This window comes from Haemorhous mexicanus, chromosome 5, assembly GCF_027477595.1.
Source record: "Haemorhous mexicanus isolate bHaeMex1 chromosome 5, bHaeMex1.pri, whole genome shotgun sequence".
Classification (NCBI taxonomy): Eukaryota; Metazoa; Chordata; class Aves; order Passeriformes; family Fringillidae; genus Haemorhous; species Haemorhous mexicanus.
The window spans coordinates 71,755,312-71,773,693 of NC_082345.1; the positions used below are offsets into that span (position 1 = coordinate 71,755,312).

An 18,382-nucleotide genomic window follows, 5' to 3' on the forward strand; every position below is an offset into this window, starting at 1 on the left:
GTCACTGATATTACATAGAGAGGTCACATCTATGATCACAAGATAATTTCTCTATCTTGACCCTTGGTTTTGAGATCCTCTACACAGGATGTCAGCTGGCTCTGCTCATGGCTTTTGTCATGGAGGTGTCATGCAGCTCAATGAGCCTCCACACAAAAATAAGTTGGCCTTGGATTGATAATATCCTACCAAGTAAAAAAGATTTTTAGTGGGGCCAATTAAGGATCTTGGTAACAAATTTTTTATCGTCCCTTAATCCTTTTAGGATTTTATCTTAAAGGTAAAATCCACAGGTTATTTAATATATATTTCTATAGGCACACACACATAGGTGTCTGAGCATGTGTGTGATTTGTTTTTGGAGAAAGTCACATATCTACTCACTTAAAACATATAGAAGACAGGGGGCAATTTCATTAGAGCAGCAGGTCAGGTTTACCAGTTAAACATTGTTAAAATGCCTGTCTTTCTCCTTCTTCCTGTCTGCTTTCCAGGTTCCCTGCTGATGGCAGAGTTATGATATGAGTCTGGAGCAAAAGTCTGAAATTTTAAGGTAAATTTGGAGACCTGATTTCACAAAAAACATATATCCTGCTTCCAGGGCACAGAAACACTGAAACAGCACCCAGTGAGTAGAACTGTGCTTTGTGGTCTGGCATTAGTGTCAGCAGCCATGTGTTTTTTCTTAAAAGCTGTATTTAAATGTAGCATAAATTTATCAGAAGTATCAAACATTACAGCATGTACTTTTGCTGAAGTTTACGTCAGCTGTAGTAGTAGCTGGAATGTCAACACCTTATCAATAGATATAATTTAAAAAAACTTATGTGTATGAAAAATGATAGTGCTTAGGAAAAATAACAAGACAAAAAGAAGCCATGACATAATTGAATTAAAGTATTAAACCCTACTCATCATTTGCAGTTCATTTAAAATTTAAAAGTCTGTGTTTTTTGTTTTGCTTGTTTTGTTTTGAAAAAAGATAGCATCACTAGTTCCTTCCTATACTAACTCAGTTAGCAATCTACCTTGATAACACTGGAATGGAAAAAAAAAAAAAAAGTGAAAAACCCTTCCAACATATCATTCAAATCATATCTAAAAAAGTGGTCATAAATATTTTAGAACCCAAGCAAACCAATAAGAGCAAGGCCCATTAGGGATAAGATCTTTTACAACAAATTAAATAAAACAATTTATTGAAGCCTGGACTTGAGATAAACTAGATTTACTAGCTGACCTTTTATTCATTTAAAGAACAAAATTAGCTCTAATTGCATTAGAATGGAATCCAGTAAATTTCTTCTAATGTGGCATCCATGCAAGTATTGCTGTAATTGTTTACAACTAAGATGGAAATGCTTTGATAATAATCTACTTTCTTCTTGTTTTACTGTGCAGTTAAAACACTTGCAAAAAATCTCTTAAGTGGGACAGTTTTTCCAATATTGGTTTGTCCATCCTTCAGCAATAATGCATTTTCATGTCTATTAACCCAATGTTGCTAATAGCCACTTCTTGTGAGCTGATGCATGTTGTAAGAACATTTGTACTCCAGACAAGCCTGAATGCAGGAATTACTTTGAATCTGGGGGAAATATGTACTTTTATTCACAAACACAAGAGAAAAGACTTTCCTGCTATTCCCATCACTGCTTTGTACACTGGTCCAAGCAGAGGAGTCAAGAAGTAAAATTATAAAATCATAGAATCATTTGGGTTGGAAGGGACCTTAAAGATCATCTAGCTCTAACCCCCTGCCATGGGCAGGGACACCTTCCACTACCCCAGGCTGCTCCAAGCCCCATCCAACCTGGCCTTGGACACTTCCAGGGATCCAGGGGCAGCCACAGCTTCTCTGGGCACCCTGCTCCAGGGCCTCACCACCCTCCCAGGGAAAAATTTCTTCCTCATATCCCATCTAACCTTGCCCTCTGTCAGTTTGAAGCCTTTTTCCCCTATCCTGGCACTCCATGCCTTTGTTAAAGTCCTTCTGGAGCTTTTTTGGAGCCCCTTAGGCACTGGAAGGGCTCTAAAGTCTCTCCACAGCATTCACCCCTCCAGGGTGAAGAGCCCCACTGCTCACTGCACTGCAAAGGCATTTTGCTTTGCTGCTGTGTTACTCAGCCACCTTGTGCTGGGGCTGTGCTGAGTTTATGGTGTGATGTGAATCTCCATTCCATGCACCACCAATCTGACACTTTAGCTTCAGACTCCTGAAAGCCCTGTGCCTCATGAAGATCTGTGAGTGCTTCTATTAAAGATGTTTTATATGACATTCCCCCAAGCAAATTAACTTCCAATTGAACAGGTACTTGAGTACTTCTAAAAGCCTCCAAACAGCTCTTCTCTCTAACAGAGAATTTCTCCATCTAGTTTCTACTCTCATCAAATTCTAGGAATCCCTAAAAATTTTCCTTGCACCTTTCCATGGAGATTCATGGTATCCTTAAACAATCCCATGCCAGTTAACTCCAGAGACTGGGTAAGTGAAACACAACATTTTTATATTATAATTGCCAGATATTTAGAACCTCGTTACCAACTCAGATGAAACATATGTTTAACTTTCCCTTACTCTAACACATTAAAAAGCATTTCTTTCTTCCTGTTATGAGATCCTCAGATGGGGGCCAAGGTACCACTAAAGATGTAAAAAGGAATCTGAAAATAAAGTGAGTTTCCCAAAAGCCCATGAAATGAGATGTCAGTATCTCAGATCTAAGGGCTGGCAGGGATGACAATGATGCACCCACACGATTTGTAGCACACAGATGGAGCCTGAAGTCCCCTCTAAAAACGTGTGTGGGTATGAGAAACACAGCAAAGAGATAAGGTTGGAAGATAACTGGTGCTAAAATATGGCTTCAGAACTTTAATTCAAAAGTTCTGCCTTGAAAATATGAGTTAATTTCCCCCATATGAACACCCAACAGTCCTTGCAAAAGCAGAATTTAAAAGTATCCATGTCTCCTCAAGGAGGAAAATGGATTTGTGGGCTTTCAAGGGATAGCATGCCCAGCCATGCACATTCAAATCATACTCAGCAGGACAGACAAGTATTCTGAGAGAGCTGGAACTTTGTACAGCAACCTGAGGTACAGAAATTTTAGATCACACTCAAATACTGTGAAAGGAAGAAAGTAAAAATGGTTAATAACTGGGGTGTGGGTGTCCCTTGGAAACCAAGGAATGACTGAAGTCCCTTAACAGCTTCAAACCAGTAAAAGCCATGGTTACCTACTGGGGAGAAGTAGGACAGCAGAGAAAAAGAAAATAATAATCAAAATCCCATTTAACTTCTAGAGCAGAAAAATGAGTGATTAGGGGGTTTGCTTCATAATGGCTCTATAAGAGAAACAACTGCATTAGCAGTACTTAATGTGAGGACTGGAAATGAAAGATCTGTGTGTGCTCATGTTTACCACTGGACATGAAAGTGTGCTTTGTGCCATGAAATCAACACGAAAAACCTGATTAAAAGAAACCCTTCACACACAACACAGGAGCAGCCTAAGAAGCCTGGTGAGGCATGGTTCCCCAGCCTCTGCAGCCTCCTGTTTATGCTGGATGATCTCAGGATAGGGATCACCCTATTTATGCTCATCCAGTACAAAGTAACTATTATTTGTACAACAGCACCCAATAATTAGGGAGCTAATGAAGCAGCACTTGAAGTGCGTTAGGCACACTCATGAATAATCATCAACAGTTATAACAAAACAGATGTGTATAAAGGAATCCAACTGTTATGTTTTAAAGCATAAAACAACTGTTAGCTGGGGAGTGTTGTGAAACTTAGCTGTAGGTTACACTCTGGATAAGCATCCATTACAGAAACCTCACTAAATGTCACTGGAGGCCAGCCCAGATGGAGTGCTGCAATCCATGCCCTAGAAAGACATGGAATGGGACACACAGTAGGATGGATGGAAGGTGATGGGTCTCACTCTGCTGTATAAAGTAATTTGTCACTAGTTTTTAAGCTTTTCCCATTAAAAGAAGAGCTCCCAGAGGATGGACTGTGGTGAGCACACACCTCACAGATGGATCTATTTGTACTTACATCTTGTCTTGGCCTGCGCCCACTCTTAAAGTCAGCCGAGGAATAACCGGTGATGGAGCTGGAACAACTGGTTCCACCTTTATCTGCACAGGGGAACACAATCATCAATCAAAGACTGCAAGCAGACTCTCAAAATATATTAATTACATGAAAGCACTGATGGAGTTAACCAGAGTATATCAACTTAATGAAACAAAACTATGACAGACTAATCACTGCTCTCTCACACTTTGTCCCATGGCATGGATGGGTCTCGGCAGGAAGTCCCAGATGTAGAAATTCACAAATGCAAACTCAAAGCTAAAAAAAATCAACTTGAAATTTTGCTGCATTTGTACCTCCCAATACAACTTGTTAGCAAATCTTCCTGATTAAGTACTTTTCTAGAGACATCAAACTTCCCAGTTTGTTTCTAAACAATGACATAAAATGCTTTGATCTTAGTACTCAAACTTGTCAGGCATCCATTGGTGTTTGCACATTTTTCTGAGATTTAAATTCAATTATTTCTCAGGTTCATGACATAAATGTACCATGACTCTCTTTAATCAAAAGGAGAGACAAAGGAAGCAAATAAACTCCAAGCTGAATTCACCAACACTGAATACTTTATGAAAGTTCTTATCCACACCAGGCATAACAGCCACTGCATTTTACTGCAATTAAGCTGAGGTTTTTAATGACTATTTTTCAAGTGGCCTGGGATTCCAATCTTGGTATCTGGTGGAGTTTAGACCATTTGAATATGTCCTTGAACTTATGGAACCAGTATATGCCAAAATGACCAACTCCCATTGAGCTGCTGGTTTGCAAAACCTGTCCAGCATGACCACAGATGCTACAGCTGACACTGTAATGATTCTCCAGGCATTCATTACTCAACTTATGTCCATATATGACAAGTGTATATACATTATATATAGAGAGATATACATATAAAAACAGAGATGGAGACTGATCTCATTTTGAGCATGTGTGTCACCATATTTAATAAAACAACCACTCGGCTGAATCTGCTCCAGGAACTTAAACAAAACTAATATGCATACAACTAAAGGGAAACCTGAACAAATTTCCAGCTTCATAAAGCTTTCACTGAACAAGGGAGGGCAAACAATCAAAGCAAAGCACAGAATGCAGTGTGGGAGAGAGCAGGCCAGAGTGGGAGGGCTCAAGTGGGACTTATTTTGAGAAAGGTAAGAACAAAATCTCATGCCACACATTTTGGCAAAAGAATTGGAGCTGCTCTCCAGCAGATGTCTAGGCCAGAGAGAGAAAGAGAGCAGCCTGAGTGGTGTTCCTGCTCTGACACAGAGAACTGTGCTTTGCAGTACAGCTCTCCATGGATGTGGATTAGCTGATTTCACAGGCCTCTCTGCACTCTTTGTTTATGTAGAACCATTTTTTGTTACATCATTCCCCTGGAGTGTTGCAAGAGCTTTTTTTCTCCAAAGCTTCAAATGCCTGCAACAATTTCACTGCCATCTTCCATAGGTGACAGGTGAGTCTTTTCTCTGTTTTCCCAGCATCTTAACCTGTAACATCACCCACTGCTTAAGAGACTGAAACTGAACCCTGGCTACTGCAGGCTCAGGACTATGGCTTTGCACAGCCTATCTTGCTTCTTTTCCTGCAGGTTTCTCCTCCTTCTTTAGTGCCTGTTTGGAATACAAAACATCTCAGGACAGGCACTGCTGCTGCAGATTCCAGCACACAGCACAGAGAGATGCCCACATCATTTACAGAGGTCCTTGGTCCATTCTAAACAATGGTGGTGTGTGCTCACAGGGCAGAAGAAAAGCACATAAACCACTTCTTTATGCTCAGATACCAACATCACAGTCTGCTAGGAGAGGAAAACAGGGCTCCACCAGAATGCTAAATCTTTTCCTTTGATACAAGAGGACAGGAAGCATCTGTCTACAATGTGGGTTTGTGTGTAGGGTTTACATCATCAGACCAGGGAGAAAACTAAGGAACATTCACAGTTACATCCTGCAGAGCTTGGTCCTCCCTCTACACTGATGACAGAATTTTGACACAGGAGCAAGGGCAGCTTACTTTGGGGCAGCTCTGGCAAGCCCTGCCCTGATGCAAGGATGGCTCCATTTCTCATGAAGCAGCTCCTCAACTACTTTAGTTTCCAGCTCAGCTTATTAAGGTTAGCTGAAACTGGGTCAGCAGCTGCTCCCTGAGCTGCTCAGTCACTCCTACAGCATGCCTGGTAATCTCTGGAGTACAAATGGGGTGTAACTGCTCCAAGTGTTTGCTTTTCATCTGCTGGAGCTCACAAGGCAGTGCCCCAGATCTCCTTTTCTGGCTCTGTGGGCAGCACCCAACACCACTGCAGGGCATGGAGCTGGAGGCAAGCCCTGAGACAAAGCTTCTCCTCCTTGGTGCCATCACCAAACACTCCCAGCATGAAGCCTTCAGCTTCTGTTTTCTGCCATTTAGGCAGTGTTCTGTTTGCTGCTCTGTACCTTTCAGCAGCCTGGGGCAAAATTCCAGGAAAAACTTGATAAAAAGCTTCAATCACCTAAGAGGATGGGATGCACACAAAGGTAATAACTACAACAAGGCTCAGAAATGGGACCATTACAGCTGAGTCAGTTTTTGTTTAACTACAGCAATATTAGACATGGGACTCTGATATTTCCTCCTGGCCATCAGGAGCTGAAACTGCAGTGAGCCCACAAACTCATCTCCCAGGTTGTGCTTACACCTCTGAGGTGGATGCACTGTGGCAGATTAAATGTCCAAGCTGTAACTTGATCATTTGCTCTTGCAGCACAACTGCTGCCTAAATAAGTCATTGTGTGATCTAAAAGCTAAATTAAGGAAACATGTACTTTTAGGGGTTAAAACGAAAGAGCAGCATTCTGGAGTAATACTGGGAATTGGGGCCAGCAGAAGAGCATTTACAGTGGATTACTAAGCTTCCCAAATCACCAAAGAGGTAAAGTCCAGCAATATAAGACTCCTTTGTAGCTAACTAAAAATACATTGTCAGTGGATTTGTCCAGTTTTATGTATAAGCAATACTTCTTTCACCTGAACTAATACTAGTAGTCATATAAGCCCCTTATTGCCATGTGCTGCATTTTTTTTGCTAATCTTCAAGGATTTAGCTTCTTTGCCACATACCTCAGGGCACCAACTGATAAAGCTCTAACTCTCCATTTTTCCAGGACACCAGCAGTGCGGCCTTGCAAAAAATGAAAATCGCTCAAGAGATTTAAAGGGGAAATTTATTTTTAAAATCCTGACTTGCAGCAAAGAGGTGGATTTAAAAAAAGCTTATCTCTCAAGAATCAGTTCAAATTTTAATTCTATCTGGGGACTCTTTCATGCATTCTAGCTTTAAAGTTTATCTTTTGACAGGGACTTTTTGCCAAGGTAATGGGCAGCTCTGTCAATTTCATTTGTCCAAGTTTTTATTAGTGTTGAACTCCTTTTCCTAATATATATATATGGTGAGTCTATACTGAAGCTTTACCAGTTTGTATTTGTTTATGTGTCTGTTTATCACTCTAAAAGAAAACTTGACACAGACAACTGCAGAAGAAATGCAAAACTGAAAATGTAGAAAACAAGAAACTCGTTGCCTCTATTTTACATACACCCCTATTTAACTTAAAAAAGAAATCTCTGCAGAAATTCTCAATGAAATACTGCCAAAACTGCTCAGGCACATGGGGCAGACAGATAAAATGGGAAATGTGTGAAAGTATTGCTGCAGTCTAAAACCAGACATGAAATTATCATGGACAACTGGGCCACCACCCTGTTGATCACAAATTCATATACAGCAGACAAACTTTAGTTCTCCACATCACCCAGATTCTGCATGGAAAACTCATTTGTAAACTTAAAAAACAGATAAAGTTTTGAAATCAGCACTTTGTTTCAAGTCCAGCAGGTACATAAGAGTGGCAACAAAAGGAGAGTGAGGAATGTCCCAAACCTGAGCTTGTGCAAACTAAGTATTACACTCAAAGCAGGATGTAAAGAGCATCTTGGTAAAACTGGAACTCACACAGTGCTTCCTAAGGCTAAGGATAGAGATTTAGGAACTCTTGTATCCAAGGTTATCACACAGGAAGACAATCTTCTTTCTTTTCTTCTTTCTTTTCTTCTTTCTTTTCAATATTAACAATTTAATGGGTATCATAAGGTGAAGTGACAAAAAAATTAGAGCAAATCCTGAATTAGGGGAGCTGCTTCTAATGGGATTTGAAATCTGATAACATGCAAATATGCTGGTTTCATTTCTTAAATATTAAATATATTCTCAAGATTAGGTGATATTGGAAAGAAGAAATTATCTTTGGCTGATGTAAATCAGTAAGAGTTACAGAAATGGAAGGAGCTCAAACCCCTTGAAAATTAGCTCTCCCCTTCTGTCTCTCAAGCATAAGACTCCAAAGAAAGGTGACATTTGAACACAGAGCATAATTTGAAAATAATTTTCTTACTTCAAACAAATTGGAGCAACAAGGGGGCAGATTTGCTAAGAGAAGACTCAGCAACTCTTTTGAGCATGTGAGATAACATTTATCTGAGGGCAGTCTGGTTCTCATTTCTGTCCACCTGGGAATTTCCCAGGCTTCTACAAACTTTGAAACAGCAGATTTTTAGAAACAAAATTTAAAGTTTATATGAAAGGTATAGGGCTGCTGCCCTTCTAGTGGAAACCTACAGAACAAACTTTCTGCAGCACAACACTGCATCCCTTTGCTGTGTGTGTTGTTGTTGCATCTGAGCCTCAGCTTTTCCAAGTGAAAAGAAGGTTGAGAAAAGCCAGGACAATCTCACATTTCAAATTCACAGAACTAGAATTCCAGTTTTGTTTTCCAAAGATGTGGGACAATCTCTGAAGCTCTTGGGGGACACTTTCCTTGGAGCTGTTATTATTAAGAAACAACAAACCTGTAACCACACTTCTCCTCAAAGCTCTTAGACAATGCTCAGCAGCAAACACAGGAATCCATGTGGATTCCTCAAGCAAGTGTGACATCTCAACTCATCCAACCAGCTTACCTTTTCATGTTTGTGTTTCTCCTTTTCTTTCTCTTTCTTTTCTCTTTCTTTCCTCTCCTTTTCCTTCTCCTTCTTTTCCTTTTCTTTGTCCTTCTCCCTTTCTTTCTTTTTCTTCTTCTCTTTTTTGTCCTTCTTCTTCTCTTTAGGTTTCTCTTTGTCCTCAAATAGTTTTTCAGGTAGCATGGGAGACAAGGAAGGTAACATGCTGGGAAGCCTCATGGCAGATGGTGTGCTGAACAAGGGTATAGACATTTCTTTGGGAGGTAACACAAGAGGTGCTGATGGCACCTTTATCTTCTCTTCCTTACCCTTATCTTTGAGTTTCTCTTTGTCTTTTTTATCCTTGTCCTTTTTGCCTTTCTCTTTCTCTTTCTTTTTATCTTTATGTTTTTCTCTCTCTTTTTTGGTATTGCCATCTTTCAACTTTACTTTTGTGTCAGCATCCTCAAAGTCCTTTAGTTTGAATTTATATGGATCAGGATCCTCCTCTTTGAGTAGTTCCTTCCACTGAAACTTTGCTTCCTTGTTTCCTTCCTTATCTTTATCTTTCTCCTTGTTCTTTTCCTTCTCCTTATTTTTCTCCTTGTTCTTCTCTTTATCTTTTTCTTTTTGTTTTTCTTTCTTCTTCATTTTAGTTTTCAGCTCTTTTTTCAATTTCTTTTTCACTTCTGTCGATGAAGCCAACTTGGTTTTCTCCTCATAGACTTTGAGAAGAGGCTCTGGAGTTGGAGGTGAAGCAGAAGGAGAGGAGAAATAAGTGAAGTTGGTAGGTGGATTAGAAGGTGTCCCCATGTTTGCCTTCCGAATGACCTCATCAATTGAGTCATCCATTGTCCATGAAATGTCTGAACTTGAAGTCCCACCTGAGGCAGGTATTGGAGTTGCTCCTGCCTTATTTGCATTATTTGCAGGAACAGAAGGTTTAGGAGTTGTAGACTCTGAAATAGAAAGTCTTTTAGGACTGGTAAAAATTTCCCCTTCTGATTCAGAGCCAGAGGAAAACTCGAAAGGATCCGGCTCTCGCTCTGCACACGCACGAGCGATCACAGCATCGATTGAATCATCAATGGTCTTGTCCATGACCGGGACTTTCTTCACCTGGTTGTCCAGATTTGGCTTGGGGGCAGGCTCAGGTGGTGTCGGTCCCTGTTTCACTTGGATGTTTTCCTTTCCTATCTTCTCACTCAATGCAGCCAGAGGGGGTCTGCTCGGTGGTTCAGCCTTCACAGGTGGTTGTGGAACGTGAGCAGGAACCTTTGGACTTTTGGGACTTTTTGGGCTCTTGGCGCGACCCGGTGACTTTTTTTCTTTGGATCCAGGTTTTGGTGAACGAATGGGGCTCCCAGCTACCACTGGTGAGGGTGTTGCTTTCGGTGATTTTGTCTTTTGTCCTGGAGAACTTGTTTTGGACTTTGTTTTGGGCACGAACGGCTTTGCCTCTAATGCTTTGGGGGTCGGCACTTGGGATTTTGCAATGGGAGCCAACATTGGTGGTTCTGGAGAAGGGGGGGCTAAGTCTGTACTGTCCTGAACATGAACTGGAGAAAGCATTGGTGGTACTTTTTGTGTATTTATTGAGCTAAGAGGCTCACGTGGTTCCACAGTTCCATCCAAGGGGTCCCCTTTGGAAACAGACAGTTTTGGCCTTTTCACAGGTGGGAATTCCTCAACATCAGGACTTTCTAATGGTCTCTTGCTCAAGTAGTTCTCATCATTAATTGCCTCATCCTCTTCCATATCTCCTTCTTCCTCCAGTGGGACCTGCATGGCCTCTGCAGATGTACCTCCATCGGTAGGAACCTGCTCCTCTTCCTCTTCTGCAACAAAGAACATTTAGAAAAGCATTAGGATAATTGAAATGTGTTTTACAGAAACAAACAAGCACCACAACAAATATTCATGGGCAGCTCAGCCCAGAAGAGACAACTGGCCACCTAAGGGCTTCTTACTGGTCTGCTTGGAGGGACATGTGGCACCTCCTGTGTCACATCAGCCAGCACTGGAACTGGCAGATGTCCTCATTGCAGTGTAACACTGAACCCACGAGCAAAGGAGAGGAGGGTAGAGCTCACCAATGGCAGAGCTTGCAGAGCAGGTCCAAAGTGTCAGTTCTACCCAAAACCACCCTAATAACTTCTTCATTCATTTTTAAATGAAGGGAAAGCGGCTGAAGCATTTTTTGCTGTAACACAGTGTCAAAGCAAAGTGTCAAAGTAAAATTAACCAGAACTCTCTTTCTTGCCTATATATCACACAAGTTTGACTGCAGATTAGCTACTAGGAAAACATCTTCCTAAACCTAGTTTATTCTTCCTGAAGCAGCACAGTTTGAAGGTTAAAGCAGAGGAGTAAGCCCCATTCACCTGCCAGGTTCTGTCTCTGATACCATCTTAAGAGCTGCTGCAGGTGGACATTATCTGTTATGACTTTATGGGAACACCCCAGCACTGTGTGTGTGTGTGTGTGTTGTTTCAGATCAGGAAGATGGCTTTGAAATGCATTTTCCCATCATCTCCCTCACTGTTGTTTTGTTTGCATTGTGGGACAATCCTGGAGTGCATACGCCAGCTTCCTGCAGCAGTGAAACCAACATGAAGGAGGATTTCACCTAGCACACTTCAGAGCAAGTGGGCATTTGGGCCGTGAGACCAAAAACCAGCTTCTGAAAACAAGATAAACCTGAAATCTACACAGTGCAGACATCAACTATTCCAAACCAGTGTGGATATCACCTGTGTGATTGCTCTGGTTTTTTGTTTAATAACAATTAATTTTTTCCCTACATACAACACCATCTTCCAAGCCACACGTGACATTATGGTGCAAAGAAAGGAGAAAATCCACTTGAGATCTCCCAACAAATCCACAGTAGATTTAAAAAGAGAACCTCTGATCTCCACAACCACAGCCAAGCACTTTATCCTCTTTGATACACTTCCTCATTTTCAAAATGGAATTATCCGAGCAGGAAAAAGGATTCTTAGTGCTGAATAAGAATGTCTACACAGGTATTAACCTGACACATTTGTATTTGGAGTAATTACATCATTACACCTCTGCTGGTTAACATTCCTACACAGACAACCTCATTTCACTTTACCCCAAGTTTCTGTTTACCCACCTGCAAAAACTCAAGACATTTTGTCGTTCAGGGTTTCTGAGGAAAGATATCCAGTGCCCCAAGATTCTCACATGAAATATGTAGTAAAAAACATTTATGAGGACAGTGGCCAAAACCCAACTTCCTAATGAGCAGGTGGCTTTAATGAAAAAAGCACCAAGAAACTTGAAACATTCCACTAAATACTATTTAAAACTCAGCAAGACAGCATCTTTCTGAAATATCTCTTTTCAAGGAGTTTATTTTCAGGTTTTCTGCGCTGGTGTTTCTCTACTGTAATGTGTCAATGCTCTGATTTAGGAGAGTTGAGTCAAGAGCCCTGGGCTGCAGCACAAATCTTGCCAGCATCACAAATTAAGTAAAATGAGCTAGCAAGTCTGGCTTTCACCAGGGCCCAGAGGATTTACAGCAGCCAGCCCAGAGAGGAGACTTTGCCTGAGGATAAAGTCTTAGCCTTCCGTGAAAAACAGAAATGTTAGGGAGTTAGGTTTTGCCTGGCTGGGCACTGACATTGAATTTTTTAAACTGCAAAGTTAGAGTATAACTGAGAAATCACTCTGGACTGAGCCTGCACCTGCTATGGGGGAAAAAATCTCCTTCCCCATCATGGAAGTAATTTCAATCTCTGTTTAAGCTGCTGCAGAAATCAGCTGCCTTCACCCACTCAGAAGGTTTTGGGGATGAAGAACCAGCATTCATCAGATGTCACACAGCACTGGTTGCTACTGAGCAATTCCCTCCAAACCCCCATTCCACCTACATCAGAACTGAGAGTTTGTTTTTGTTTAAAAGTAGGAGATAAAATTTAAAACAAACCTCATACTTTAAAATTGGGATTTAGAGAAATCTGCCTCAGCCACAAATGAAAAGTGTAGCCAAATTAAAATATTAGGAATGACAGGGTTTGATGATACAGAGTTTAGAATAGAATAGGAATATTAGAATAGAGATAGGAATATTAACCATTTTAATACAGGAAATGCAGGGATAAAAAGAGTCAATTAAGTACTGCAACAGTAAAAAATTTACATTTACTAGAAAAATCAACATGTATTTGCTAAAGATTTCTGTCCAGTGTCCATTTAAACAGCCCCTTGCTTACACTGTATCTCACAGAAGGGCACTGCAATATTTCATATTTTTATAACTCCTTCCCATCCCAAGGTGCTTCTCATGTTTTACCTACTCAGGATTGCAGAATACCAGCAGCTGCTGGATCAAAGGCAAAAAAACAATTTCAGAGGAGCTTTGGAGAACAGGGACTGGAGTTCTGTACAATAAAAAAAGAGCAATGCTTATTTTTTTTTTAATAAGGCCAAGTAAAGTTTGCAGCGGACCCACGAAGTTTCTGTGATCTTGTGTGGAGGTGCCAGGGAAGGGCAGAAAGGTTAAAGTGCAGTTTGTAAAGGTGAGACAAGAAATCAGGGTGTCTTGCCTCCAGCTTTCATGCACATTCCTGCAAGCCACAAAGACAACTTAGTAAGGAAGCAGAAGCATTACCATCCCTTTTATATGGACTTGGATTCCCCAAAACATCTGGAAAAAATTGCCTGGGTCAGTCCTGAACAATCCAGGGACTAAGGAAGTTCATGAGCACTTAACTACTGACACACATTCACCACTTTTCAGACATGCTCAGATGACAATCTGGAATCCTATCGTGGTCAAATGAAATCCAAATTTCTCTTGGAACAAGGCCAGAGTCTGATCCTTAGCAAGGACTGGTTTTCTGCCAGGCAGCAGCTTTCAAACCTGAGCCACCATAGCTGTGGCAGAAAACAATGAAGCACTTTTTTTTTTTTTTTTTTATTTCTTTGGTGTGGGGGGAATTTAGTTAATTAGAGAAAGTGAAATTTCTATCTTGAGTTCAAGACCTACGGCTCTTTTTCCTCCCAAAGGATTCACACCAGAGCAGGAACTAAACATGGAAAAACATCAGCTTTTAAGTGTTTGATGCCTGACTTGGTGATGAGCATTTACAACCACGTGGCCACTTCCTCACCTTGTCCATCTCATTTGCCACCCTGCACTTCTGGATGCACCAGCCTTTGTGCACAGGATTGCTTTTTAACTCTCTTTCCTGCCATTTCTCCCCATCTCCAGCCACCTTATTAATGATCCAGCCCTAGTTAACATCTATAGGTCAAATGGATATCACCTCAACCATCTGCCCTCATAACTCTCCCCTGTAATGAAAGGAGACTGGAGCTGTTTGGGAGGTTTCTCAAGATAACAGATACATTTTTTTTTGGTCGTTAGAGAAGTCAGTGCTGGATCAATATTAATGCTCACATTACAAAAGCTATAGAGAGCAATTGTTTATTATGTCAGCAGGCCCCCTGTGCAGAGCCTGGGTTACAGGAGGGATGAGTTCTGCCATTACAGCACTGAATTTGTCCATCACTGAAATAAAACAAGCTGAGAGCTGTCAGCATGCTGCCTATGAGAAATCTGCTTAGAAAGGCAGCATTTCTTACTTGAGAATATTAGGCTGTGCCAGGGAAGTGGTGGAATCACCGTCCCTGGAATTGTTCAAAAAACATGTGGATGTGTCACTTGGGGACATGGATTTAGTGGTGGCTTGGAAGCACTGGGTAAATGGACCTGATGATCTCAGAGGGCTCTTCCAACCTAAATGATTCAATGGGTAACAACATCACCTGAGTCTATGTCAGAAGGCAAATTCATTTTTATGAAAGGATGATTCTAAAGTTAGGGGAGGAAGGAATCCACTCCTCTCTTGACACAGGTCTACAGGCTGATTTGGGGCAGGTCACTCCATGTCCTGCAACCTTTCCACCTGACAAATGATCATAATCCCATCTCACAGAGGTGCTGGAAAAGCTGAACTTGATAAATATGCAGCATCTGGACAGAAAGCATCAGAATCCCAAATGCAAACAGTGGGGATCTGTCACCACTTCAAATGCTGGAAAATGTCTTAAGCTGAACAGTTCAGGCAAGAAACTGAAATTTCTGTACCTTTTTTAAGGAAAAATCACTAAAGAAGCTCAAACTCTATTTCTTGGTACATCATGTCCCTGTAGCACAGCAGGGACCCCTGACCAAAGGTTTATTGAATACATACCTTAATTTAGCCACAGCTTAGTTTCAGGACAGCAATACCCAACACTTCAGTAATGAATTTCCAGGTTTATGAAAACTGATGGACTATTTGTCCCTGAAACTGACATGTGGATACAAAGGAACAGAAATTCTGCCTTTCTGCAGAAAAAGAAATGCAATCACATGTACCACATTATCATGCTCAACTGGCTGCCCTGTCAGAGGATGCAGCACAACAGGTCAGATAAAAGTGAAAAATAAGGAAAAAATAGATGCAAAACTCATCTGATTGAGTAGAAATGCACCTATGTATGGGCATTCTTCAAGCAAGAAAACAATCATATTATAAAATTAAAATTGTCATCATGTTGGTCATCACCAGACTTTTTACTTGGTAGCTTCAGTGAAAAAACAAAAGCATTGACAGCTAAATGGGTGTCCTAGAGAACATGGCACAGATTGGGACAGACAAAATCTCTGCTCAGCTCCTGACCCTGCCAAAAATTTACCCAGTCTGCTGGCTGGCATTTAATTTAAGTAAAGTTCCAGACTCTCTTCTGAAAACTGGATTAACATTTCACTCTGTCACAGGGTGGTGACAGGATAAAACCATCTGGGTAAGACATGCAGATTTAAGAATAAATAAATATTTCTTATGTGCAAAATGAAGCAGAGTCAGACATGCTGGCCTAAAGCTGGACACCACTTGCTGAAGAAAGAGTAACTTAATTTTAGTAACAGCAGCTCTTACCTCCAATGCTACATCTAATGTATGAATTGCACAAAGCTCTGGGAGGTAACAGTTCCTGTGGAAGCCAACTCTTGTTATTATAATAATGTAAGATTTAGGCATTGGGCATTTGATATTAACAGCAGTATGGCAGATAAACAGGATCAGCTATCAGAGCAAACCCATTAAGGATACAATTCTCAAAAAGCAGATGTTTCCATCCAACTCATACATGCCTATTTTCAACTATTAAATTTCTTCCATAATCCTTTTCTTTTTAAACAGAACTTGAACATTTTCTTTTCTAACAGAATGCAAAAATGATCAAATAAGATCTGTCAGTAGATTACAGAATCCTTTCACACATAGTTCTGTTCAGATCAGCCTCTCTGTTCCTCTGCACTGCATGGTACCAAGTACCTGAGAATGGGAGTTGGAAGCATCAGGGGTTTTAAGGAAAGTTAGGATTTGGGAAAGGAAGTGATCTGGCAGTGCTTGCACTGATATCTTCAATCCATCTTCATTTCCAAGCATATCCTCCTTAGGACCACATGGATATCAAGGCTGATGGCTTTATACACAGCCAGCTCAGCCTCTCAAATGTAAGGAAGGAAGGGATTGTTCCCACCCAACATATGAAACATTTTAGTGAGAAAAAAAAAAATAGAAAAAATCTTCCTGCAGACTTCTAGAATGCTTTTCCTATTGTCTAGTTAAAGCATGAGATGAAGCCAAATATAAGATTTTGGAAATTTTAAGTCATTAAGTCAAGAGCTTACATCCCTATCATATCCTAATAAGCAGAAGCTTTTGATTTATGTTAAAATTGAAGTCTTTTTCTTGTGCCATGATATGTTTTATCTCTTTAACTTGTAATAACAATGGCCTTTTCCCAAAACAAACAGAAAGTGTGCTTGTAGTCCATAAAGGAAATTAATGGGAGAGGGACAAAATTCAATCCTGATATCCTACAGGCCAATATCCTGATACCTCAATGCAAAATGAACACACTGAGATACCTGTGACACATGTGGGGCTTAGAATACTGGATTTTATATAGATACTTATGCATATGTTACACATATCTATATTTATGATTGTATATATAATTTCTCTGCTGTATGAACACAACTGATCACTAATATGACCTGTTTACCAAACCAACAAAAAACAACAGATTTCTCCTTTACTTTATAAAGATCAACCAACCTATTACCAAATCCTGACATCTTTCAGTTCCTGACATCTTCCCATACTTTCTATGGGAAGAGAGCTAGGAAGAGAGCACCACCAAGGATTTAATCTTCCATGTGTCTCAGATATTTCCACTGACATTGTCAGCAAGTTCATTGCAGTGCCTTCTCAGTATGTTATCAAATGCAAAAACCACCAATACATTAAAAAAAAAAAAAAAAAAAGCTTTAGGGTATGGCAAGTGATTTTGCATAAATAACTAAAACACTGTAAGGAAGACCTGAAAGGTTCTTGAAGTTAAACATCTCAACTTGTTAATCACACTAGAAAATGATGTCCCAAATGGCTGGAAGGTGCCTTCAATCCTTGCTATTAGTCACCACTGACATATGAGGTGTTCAGCAGGACTGAGACTTGGTGCATACATTTATCAATCACTCCAGAAACCCTTATTAACCTGCCCAAGAAGCTACAAGAGGCCAACAAAACAGCCCTCCATCCCTAAGGACATAATACATCCAACCATCTGGAAATATGTATGATAGCAATAATCAGGTTCTGGACTCCAAAGTTTCCAGACTGATTCAGTTTCCTCTCCGTCCTCCCCATCTTGGAGTGAAATCATTGGAGATGAACTACTGAGCACCAGTCTGAGAAGAGAATATTGACAGTTTGCCAGAAACAAACCATAACTCCCAAACCTGTAGTTCTACATTTAAATGGAAACTGTTTCATCCTTTCTTTTGTCTTGATTCAAGCATTTGTGCAGGAGAATGAGGAACCAATCAAGGCTAAAATAAGGAAGATTATCTGCTGGTTTGGGCTAGAAGTGACCTAATGGGATAACTCAGATGGAAATGTATGAGGGTGGAAGAAAAAAAAACCAAAGATCAAGTATTTTTATATGCAGCTGGCAAATCAAAAAACCCACCTCAGGATCACACAGGCATAAGGAAGTGGAAAAAAAGGGGGAAGTTGTGAGGAGCATCACTCTGGGCATCAGATCTCAGATATAATGTGAGATTTTGGCTTCCAATGCTGCTTTAGGATACCAGATGCAATGAAAGTAACACTTCTAAGTAGTTACTAGTGGCTGCCCTCATTCAAATATTTTTAAAAATATGGAATTTTTTGAAGCCAAATTACACAGGATTCTTAAAATGAC

The 18,382-nt window shown here is 40.5% G+C and overlaps 1 protein-coding gene across 1 annotated transcript in view; it reads right to left on the reverse strand.

The window, feature by feature from the left end:
* TAF3 (TATA-box binding protein associated factor 3) overlaps positions 1-18,382 on the reverse strand; it is a 114,089-nt gene that overhangs the window by 16,903 nt on the left and 78,804 nt on the right. Inside the window, exons 3-4 of the mRNA XM_059847534.1 lie at positions 9,107-10,923; positions 4,067-4,149 (exon numbers count right to left, since the gene is read on the reverse strand). Of these exons, the coding sequence (XP_059703517.1) occupies positions 4,067-4,149; positions 9,107-10,923 (1,900 nt within the window). The remainder of the gene's footprint in view (positions 1-4,066; positions 4,150-9,106; positions 10,924-18,382) is intronic.